This window comes from Motacilla alba, chromosome 29 (assembly GCF_015832195.1).
Source record: "Motacilla alba alba isolate MOTALB_02 chromosome 29, Motacilla_alba_V1.0_pri, whole genome shotgun sequence".
Classification (NCBI taxonomy): Eukaryota; Metazoa; Chordata; class Aves; order Passeriformes; family Motacillidae; genus Motacilla; species Motacilla alba.
This window is the reverse complement of record NC_052044.1, coordinates 217,322-226,604: the sequence shown is the minus strand read 5'-3', so window position 1 is coordinate 226,604 and position 9,283 is coordinate 217,322. Positions and strand designations below refer to the sequence as shown.

The 9,283-nt window shown below is 49.9% G+C and overlaps 1 protein-coding gene across 2 annotated transcripts; it reads right to left on the bottom strand.

The window, feature by feature from the left end:
* Positions 1-251: 251 nt before the first annotated feature.
* On the bottom strand, positions 252-7,058 carry LOC119712736 (keratin, type II cytoskeletal 5-like). Of its 2 annotated transcripts, none has more exons than XM_038164327.1 (9): positions 6,287-7,058; positions 5,285-5,505; positions 4,448-4,508; positions 3,832-3,927; positions 3,562-3,726; positions 3,315-3,440; positions 2,802-3,022; positions 2,655-2,689; positions 252-2,241 (listed from the first exon to the last, which is right to left on the bottom strand). In XM_038164327.1, the coding sequence occupies exons 1-9, from the start codon at positions 6,968-6,970 to the stop codon at positions 1,751-1,753; spliced, it is 2,100 nt and encodes a 699-aa protein (XP_038020255.1). In that variant the 5' UTR covers positions 6,971-7,058; the 3' UTR covers positions 252-1,750. The 2 variants fall into 2 exon arrangements, with proteins under 2 accessions (XP_038020255.1, XP_038020254.1); XM_038164326.1 differs by having other exon boundaries at positions 252-2,244; positions 6,287-7,051.
* Positions 7,059-9,283: the final 2,225 nt, after the last annotated feature.

Genomic DNA, 9,283 nt, shown 5'->3' with positions numbered 1-9,283 from the left:
ATAAACCTCCACCCTCCTTCTCTTCCTCCTCTTCCTCCTCTCCCTCCTCTTCCTCCTCCAGTTTTCTCCAAGTCTTCAATTTATTTTGGGACAACCAATTTCAAGATTTTCATTATAATTTAATCAGAATTTCAAAGCTTTTCCCTGGAAGTAAAGAAAATATGCCTCCAGCTCATTCTAATGAAGGCTGGAAATATTTTGTATTTGCTGGTTCTGGTCTAGAATAAAAAGATAAATAAAAAAACCCCAAATACATTACAATCTGGTTTTATTGGACATATTCCAAACCGAGGGAGGAAGGGAAACACAGAGCCACATCACTAATATGGAAGTACAAAAAGCTGCAATTTTCTTTTTAATGGTGCTTTCCAAAAATAAAAACACAGTGGAAGGCTAGAGGGGTAAATTCCACCAGACAAGGGGAAAATAGATTTGGGATGCTGGAGTTCCTTTGGGATCCTGCTCTTGACTGCCTCGTTTCCCACACACTGGGCTGGAACCTGCTGTACTTCCCAGTTTCCCAAAGGTCTTTCTTTTGGCAGAGGAACCCACACAGAGAAGAGATGCTGGAATTCCCCCAGGAGCTGTGGACATGGCCCTTCAGGCAGCTTTTCCAGCCTGATTTTTGCAGTCTCAGACTTTCCCCACCTGCTGAGACCAAGGCCATGGGGAAAGACAGCAAGACCTGGATTGCTGGAGGATTTGGGAATATTTGAAGACATTCCATCAAAACCTTGCATGGGACAGGACAGAAATCCCATTTAACAGCAAGCAGAGGTCATGCTTTTGAAGGACTCACTGTGTCAGACATTATTTAGAATTTAAAAATCCTATAATTTAGAAAGCAAGCCCTTTTTCATAGGTTCGGGATCAATCACTGGTGAATCCTCTGACAAAAACCACTCTCAAAGTTACACGTAAGGGCCACTGTGGGCAAACTCATTTAAGAAGAGAAAGGACAGGAATGGGAGAGTGATTTGGGAAAAGGTTTTTGATAAGCTCATGGCACACTGAGTTCTCATCTGTGGGTGGAGGGATCTCAGGTTGCTGCTCCAACATTAGCGCTCCGAATCCCTGGTCAGGCTCAAGTGCCTGAGCTGACTCAGCAGCAAAACTTGACAATATCTGGAAGAATCGTATCTTTCAAAACTTGGCTGTGAATGGAGGAAAGAGGGATTTTCCATCTCACCAGAGTGACTCAGGATGAAGAAAATGTTAAGAGGGACATTGCAAGCCACTGCCTGGGATCTTTGAGTAGCCTCCAGGGGTATTTCTAGACAGCAGAAAAATAACCCAGACCTCTGATGCAGATGAGCTTCTCTTGTGAAGGAGCAAGTTGGGCTCATTCCAGCAGTGAAGACAAAGCAGGGTGAGCTAAACACACATTCCCAGCCCATCCCTGGGTTTCTGGGATGAAGAAGCCAGAACTGAGCTAAAACTTTCCCTGCTATTTGCTCTGTTTTAGCTGATAGCTGTGGGTGGCCACAATCACAAACTCTTGGCCTTAGTAAACACAATTGGAAAACCAAACCAATTCCCCATTCAGAACAATCACTTAGGCCCGTGTTTTCCTTTAACTCCTGTTCCAGGCACTTGAAGAGCTCTGGTTTCTGTGTGTTCCACTGCTTTTCTTGACCCGAGATCCAAATGTGTGAGAACTACAGAGCAGGAACAAGGCAGGGGCAGCTGGAAGGGTGGAGGTGGGGGAGAACGGTGGGCAGAAGGAACAGAGGAGGGTCTGGGCTTGGCTTTACTCAGGCTCTGTGGCATTCTTCAGGCTTTGGCTTTTGATGCTCTTTTTGCTGGAGGAGGTTTTGGAGACGATTTTCACACCTGGGTTGGTGCCTTTTGCACTTCCAGAGCTGAAATTCCCTCCACTGGTGCTCAGGGCGCTGCTGCCACCCCCGGCATGGCTGTAGCTGCCAGCAGTGCCCAGACCACTCCCTCCTCCAAATCCACCTCCAAGACCACCTCCAGCCCCGAGTCCAAGTCCTCCTCCGCTTCCAAAACTGTAGCTTCCTCCTCCTCCTCCTCCTCCACCACCAGCTCCAAGACCGAAACTGCTCCCGCCGCCTCCTCCAAGGCCAAAACCATTTCCAACACCTCCTCCAAGACCAAAGCTGCTTCCACCTCCTCCTCCAAGGCCAAAACCACTTCCGCCGCCTCCTCCGCTCAGGCTCAGTCCACCAAATCCTCCTCCTAAGCCAGCTCCACCAGCAATGCCAGAGCTGGAGCTGATGACTGCTGCAAGGAAAAGCAACCAGAGGGTTGGACATCTGCTTGGCAGCCGTGGAATCATGGGATGGGCTGGGCTGAAAGGGGCCATAAAAGTCATCCCATCCCTGCCCCTGCCGTGGTCAGGGACTCCTTCCATTACCCCAGGTTGCTCCCCCGCCCCTGTCCAATCTGGCCTTGGACACTTCCAGGGCAGGGACAGCTACAGCTTCTCTGGGGAGTCACCCAGTTCCAGGGAGCACCATCATCAGGACCTTGACCCACAGGACTTGAACCCAACTTCTGTCCCCTACGCAAGCCCGTAATGACAGGGGAGGGCTCCAAAAGTCTTATGTGGGGCAAAAATTCCCTTTTCCCATGGTTTGTCCCGGGTCTTGCTCCCAAAGACAGACTTTGAGATCCAGAACTGTGATACTTACAGTAGCCGATGGGGTTCAGTCCCTCCCCACTGAGCCTGTTGGGGGATTAGAGAAGATTAGAGCAAAACTATGGATGCAGGCAGAGGAACCAATCTCTGATGGGAAAAGTGATAGTCACTGTTATCCCCCCAAGGATTTTGCTCCCACCTGCTCTCCTCGCCCTCCAGCAGCTTCCTGTAGGTCGCGATCTCGATGTCCAGGGCCAGCTTGACGTTCATGAGCTCCTGGTACTCCCGGAGCTGCCGGGCCATGTCAGCCTTGGCTTTCTGCAGGGCATCTTCCAGGTCAATCATCTTTGCCTTGGCGTCCTTGAGGGCCATCTCCCCGCGCTCCTCTGAGTCTCCAATGGCCGTCTGCAGGGTGGCACACTGCAAGGCATGGGAGGTTTGGAAAGCTGCTCTTCCCTTTGGGTGAGAGTCACCCAAGGAAGAAACCCATTCTGGCTGGGATGTTCATGGAAAATGTTCCAGCTGAGTTAACATGGCTGGAGTTGAAATGCCAGGCTGGCAAGAATGACTTAAATGTTACAGTGTGAAGCCCCTTCCAGGAGGGAAGTCAACACCTTTAACAAGGCTGGAAAAGTCACTGATCAGCAAAGCTGAGCTGTGGTGTTGAGGGACAACAGAATGGGGCTCTGTTGGCTCCTTTTGCCATTCCTACCTGGTTCCTCGTGTTCTCTATCTCCGAGCGGATCCTCTGGATGAGCCGGTTGAGCTCTGAGATTTCACCCTTTGTGTTGCGCAGGTCATCACCGTGTTTCCCAGCCGTGGCCTGCAGCTCCTCAAACTGAGGTGGGAAGGAAGATGTAACCTGAACCATCTGAGGTATCTGGCTGGAGGAGACGTGGCTCAAACAGGCCCTCTTAGGGGCAGCAGGAATTTCATGTGGCAGTGATGGGTCAGCTCACCTTGGTTTGGTACCAAGCCTCGGCCTCAGCGCGGCTCCGGTTGGCGATGTCCTCATACTGAGCTTTGACTTCAGCAATGATGCTGCTCAGGTCCAGGTCCCGGTTGTTATCCATGGACAGGATGACAGCGGTGTCGGACATTTGGGCGCTGAGCTGGGCCAGCTCCTGTGGGAAGCACATGGGAGCTGCACTTACCTCTCCCAGCTCTCAGAGTGTGGCATTTCCCAGCCAAGGATAACGGCAGAACAGGAATTGGGGATTTGTCTGTACCGCCTCATAGAGGGCTCGAAGGAAATTGAGTTCATCACTCAGGGCGTCCACCTTGGCCTCTAGCTCCACCTTGTTCATGTAAGCAGCATCCACGTCCTGGAAAAGAGCAGCTGTGGGGACACCTGTGGCACCTGGATCCTCTTCTCAGCCAGGAAGAAATTCCTAGCCACAGCCAAGAAACGACCGAGCCTGGAGATGAGTCTGCCCCTTTCCCTGCTGCCTGGTAGAGAAGCTGTGCTTGGCACATCCCGGTGGAAGAGCACCAAGACGGCATCTCTTGCCCCAGAAAAGTGCTGTGTGTAATTTGGAAGTGGACAAGGAGGGAGGTCCTGGCTCTTTGGCCTTGGCACCTAGGATTCCCAAGCATGACTGATACCCTTTGTCTCTACGTGGTCTGTTTTGCACCTGTGTGTGTTGTGGGACCGAAGTGGGAGAAGATTTTGCTTCCTTCCTACAAGCCACTCCATTCCTTTCCTGCAACACCATGAACAAATGGTGATTTAAAACCCTTCTAAAGGATGAGGATGCAGCTCCACGAGATCTCCCTCAGGATATTCCCAGTCTGTGCAGTGGTTGGGGCTGGCTCACCATCTGCAGCACCTCCCATCTCACCCACCTTCTTGAGCACCACAAATTCGTTCTCTGCCGCCGTGCGCCGGTTGATTTCCTCTTCATATCTACAGGGATAAAGGGAAAGAGGTGCTGGATCAGACCTCGGGAAGCAGAACAGGTGTCCACGTAGGACTGCACAGTGGTCTGAACTGGGGGTGGCATCTCCAAATCAGCCTCCTGGGAACTGTCCAGCTCCAATGTGTGAGATTCCCCTTTCTCAAAAGGCTGAAAGGATGTTTTTGACTTAACGCAGATGGAACAAGGAAGGTAAAGCTGGTTTAGAGGATTTTCCCTTGCAACAGCTATCACAAGGTTCTGTGTCCTGGCTGAATCTCCATTTTTTGATGGGAAAAATGTCAATGGGCGCTTTTTGGTGCTGTTGAGGAAAATGGGTCCTGCAGGGAGAGATACCTCTGAGCAGGGGGCATTGGAGGTGATTTGTGATGTTCTGTGTTACCGTTGGAGCACAAACTGGAGACACTTTTTCCCTTTTCCTAGAAAAATTTCCATTAATTCTTCAGTCTGGATGTTTGACTTTCAGAAATTGAAACTTTTGACATGAATCGTAGAATCACAGAATTACAGAATCATAGAATCATACATTCAGCTGAGTCTGAAGGGACCCATGAGGATCCTTGAGTCCAACTCCTGGCTCTGCACAGGACACCCCACCAATCCTACCCCGTGCCTGAGAGCATTGTCCAAACACTCCTGGAGCTCTGGTAGCCATGGGACCATGACCATTCCCTGGGGAGCCTGTTCAGTGCCTGACCCCGCTCTGGGGGAAAACTCCTGCTGATCAATGTTCAGCTGAACCACTTACACCCCATTTCACACTCACTTGTTTTTGAAGTCCTCCACGAGGTCCTGCATGTTCTTCAGCTCCCCATCCATGCGTCCCCGCTCGTTGAGCAGGTTGGCCAGCTGCCGCCGCAGGTTGTTGATGTAGGCCTCGAACAGCGGGTCCAGGTTGCTCTTGCTGGAATTGTTTTTTTGGCCCTGCTCCTGCAGAAGGGTCCATTTGGTCTCCAGCACCTTGTTCTGCTGCTCCAGGAAGCGAACCTGAGCATTGGGAAGCAGAAGAGGCTTAGGCAGAAGATACCTGTGAGCTGACAGCCAATATTCAACACTGGCAGTGATGCATAGCAGGAGCCAACCCTCTGGATTATCCAGGGCTATGTTAGCCCAACCCGTAGCTGAACAAATCCACCCTCAGTGGGCAGTTCTCTTCAGAGGCAATTTGATTTAGGAAGCCAAAAGCAATGGTAAAAAAATTTGAGTTCAGCTCTGTCTTCACCAGACAGAGAAGTTCTTCTTTCACACCCTCTAGGGTTTCTTTCTTTCTAAGATATATATCTTTCTTTATTAAAGCCAAGGTCTGAGTACTAATCCTAAAGGGCTTAATTGCCTTTCCTTTTGCTCACACATACAACATATTTATCCAATTAAAAGCTGAGGAAGGACTTGAGTCAATTGAGTCAATATAAAAAGGATTTTATCTTGCAGGCAATAAACAACAAAGACCAAGACATCTGCTGTGATTGCCCAGAGAGAGAGTTGGGTTGAGCCACTAGACCTGGACCCAAAAGTGACTTACTCCATTTCAATTAAACTGTGTTATTTCTCAGGCACAAAACCTGGATCTAATCCCATTACTACAATTTTCTTGCTCTGTTTTCTCCCCTGTCAATGTTCAGAGGGACATTATTGTTTGAGGGAGTTAACGAAAACATGCAGGGAGGAAATGAGTGAAAGACTGGAGATCTCTAAAGTCGCATTTTGGTGCCTACTAGATCCTCACTCCCCCTCTACCACAGATCCACAGCATCCAATGAAGTCTCACCTTGTCAATGAAAGAAGCAAATTTGTTGTTGAGGGTCTTGATTTGCTCCTTCTCATCTTTCCGCACCTGTTGGATGTTTGGATCTATCTCCAGGTTCAGTGGTGCCAGGAGACTCTGGTTTACAGTCACTTCTTGGATTGTACCCACTCCAGACGGGCCACCAGAAAATCCCGTGGGGTTCCTGCCACCACCCAGCCCTGCAGGGAATCCTCCCAGCCCCCCCAGTCCACCAAAGCCAAACCCTCCACCACCTCCATGGCCCCCACCATAGCCAAGACCACCAGCACCTCCACCAAAGCCAAATCCACCTCCTCCACCACCAAGCCCCAGCCCAAGCCCACCACCAGCTCCACCACTGCCAAGCCCACAGCCACCCCCTCCGCCGCCACCTCCCAGGCCAGAGCCACCAGCAGCTCCACTTCCAAAAGCAGCTCGGAAGCTGCTTCCAACCCCGATGGAAATCCTCTTGCTACCACCAAGGTTGTAGAGGCTCCTGCTGCCAAAACCTCCACCAGAAATGCCGCCACCACCTCCTCCAGCGAGCCTCCCAAAGCCGCCTCCTCCTCCTGATCGTGCCACAGACACAGAGCTAAAGCCAGCCCTGTTGCTGCTTGGAATTATGGCCGAGGCAGCGCTGTAGGATCGGCCTCCCCCTCCTGCCCTCATGCTGAGCGTCCGGTTCATTGCGGCAGCAGAGAAGGGCCCCGCACAGCCAGAGAGACTCCGCAGCTCTCTGAGGAACGGGAATACGGGTGCCCCTTTTATCCCCCAGGGATCTGGGCTTGGCTGCATGGAAGTCCAGTGATCAATTTAGTGCCTTCATGGTTTTGACGTGCCAGGAGGCAGCTGTCTCCCTGAGACTTGTTAAACCCTGATTGCACCCAAACACACCTCCTGGGGCTGGATCTGCTCAGCTGGAAGAGTTATCTAACACCCACATTTCTGGCAGGGAGAGCTCAGCCTGGTGCAAAACCTCTGTCTCCTCACAGAGATGGGTTATTTTATTTTGTATTATTTTGCCTAACCCTGGAAGTGTCCAAGGCCAAGTTGCGAGGGGCTCGGAGCACCCTGGGTTAAAGGTGTCCCTGCCTGTGGCGGGGATGGAATGAGATGGTCTTTGAGATTCCTTCCAACCCAAACCCTTCTGGGATTCCATGATTCCAGAATTTCCTTACTGCGAAAGAAAATAATTTTAAAATGTTATAAAGCCAGAAATAATGTCTTGGATTCCCAATTGTACTTAAAAGATGCAGCACATCAACACGGAGATCAGTGGAGAGTCCTCTGGACTAGCTCAAGTGAAAGACAGTGAGAACAAAATGGTTAAATCTGAACAAAAATGATTCATGGGGTTTCTTCACCTGAAGGCAGAAGGTGGCTTGATGTTCATGAAACCTGGCAGCCCTTTTGGGGCTCTAATTTATCCAGTTTGCTGTTCCTACTCCCTGGGCAGGGACCATCTCTTTGGTCCTGACAAAGAGGTCCTGATCAACTTTTCTTCTTTCTCTTTTCCAGTTGTAAATACCACCTCAAATTTTGCCCATTTATATTCATTATTTAGCCTATGGCAGGCTTTCTAGGCTTTTCCTCTGGATATTTGCACTTCCAGAGGACAACTCCATTCCACACAGAGGCTGTGTTGTGATTTCTCCAGCTAGCTGATGATGTGATTGAGGCATTTTCATCTTGACCTAAAAACCATTTCAAAAAAAAAAAAAAAAGCAGATTTTCTAAAAAACTCTCTGCCCAGCTCTGTGGAATAATGTCATTTGCCCACTTTAGGATGTAGTCAGTCCTGAGTTTCTGGCTCTCTCTAGCTCTGATTTCTTTTAAAGACCTTTGAACCTTCCATCCAAAATGCTGCCAAAAGCAGATTTAACCAGCGTGAAAAATACTCCCACAAATTCTCCTTATTTTACTTCATGGAGTCCTTGGGAAAAAAAGATAAATTCAACAGGGTGTGGTGACATTTTCTGGCATCTCAGACTTTGTGGAGCTGCCGTGTTGAGAGTATTTTATCCCTTGCAGGTCAGAGCTCAGCTGTTTTTTGGCATGGGGCTGCCCTGGTGGCTTTGCCTGAATTCTGCAGGACTGGAGCTTAAATATATTTACAGGACAGGACTCTACTTGCCTTTCAAAACACATCCCTGTGCCCCAGAGCTACAAAACCATTAAGGAGCTACAATCCCACTGGCATCTCTGGAAGAACACTGAAACAGGTGCTACTGAATACAGAAGACCAAATATCTGATTACCCCTAGAGAAATGCTGCTGGGCAGGCTCGAATGGGAGAGCTGGGCACTGAAAGAGAATTTCCCTTTGCTGTGAGAAATTATTCCAAGATGGTGCAGGTCAGCTTGTTTCTTTTTGGAAAATGTGGGTCTGAACCTGGAATGTCACTTGAAATTCATGAGCATCCACTGCCTCCGTGATTTGCATAAAATTCAAAGGCAGGGTGCGATGGGAAAATGAGATTTTGTCTTCATGGTTCCTTGACCCCAGTAAAGGCAGCTTGTCCTGAAGCTGAAGAACGGGTTCAGATCAGATGTTAGAGCTGAATGAATGTAATGGGATTAAAGGTGGGGCTGCCAAGAAGAAAGAGGGAATTGTCACTTCAGGCTCCCACACTCTTCTCCCCTCGGCTCGTTATCCACAGGGTATGTGAGCGACGCAGGGGCCACCTGAAAAACGCTGCCTTTCCCTCCGGGGTGGTTGGTGGTGGAGGAGCCAAGGGTTGGGGCTCCAAACCCAGAGGCAGATGTGGCATTTTCACATCTGTTTGGATCAACTCTGCCAGGCTCTGGGCTCAAGCTGAAAGAGGGAAAGTCAAAGTTAAATATATGGAAGAAATTCCTCCCTGTGAGTATGGGCACACACACCCTCAATGGATTTTCCAGAGAAGCTGTGGCTGACCCATCCCTCAAGGGGTCCGAGGCCAGGCTGAATGGGGCTTGGAGCAACCTGGGATAGTGGAAGTTGTCCCTGGCCATGGCAGGG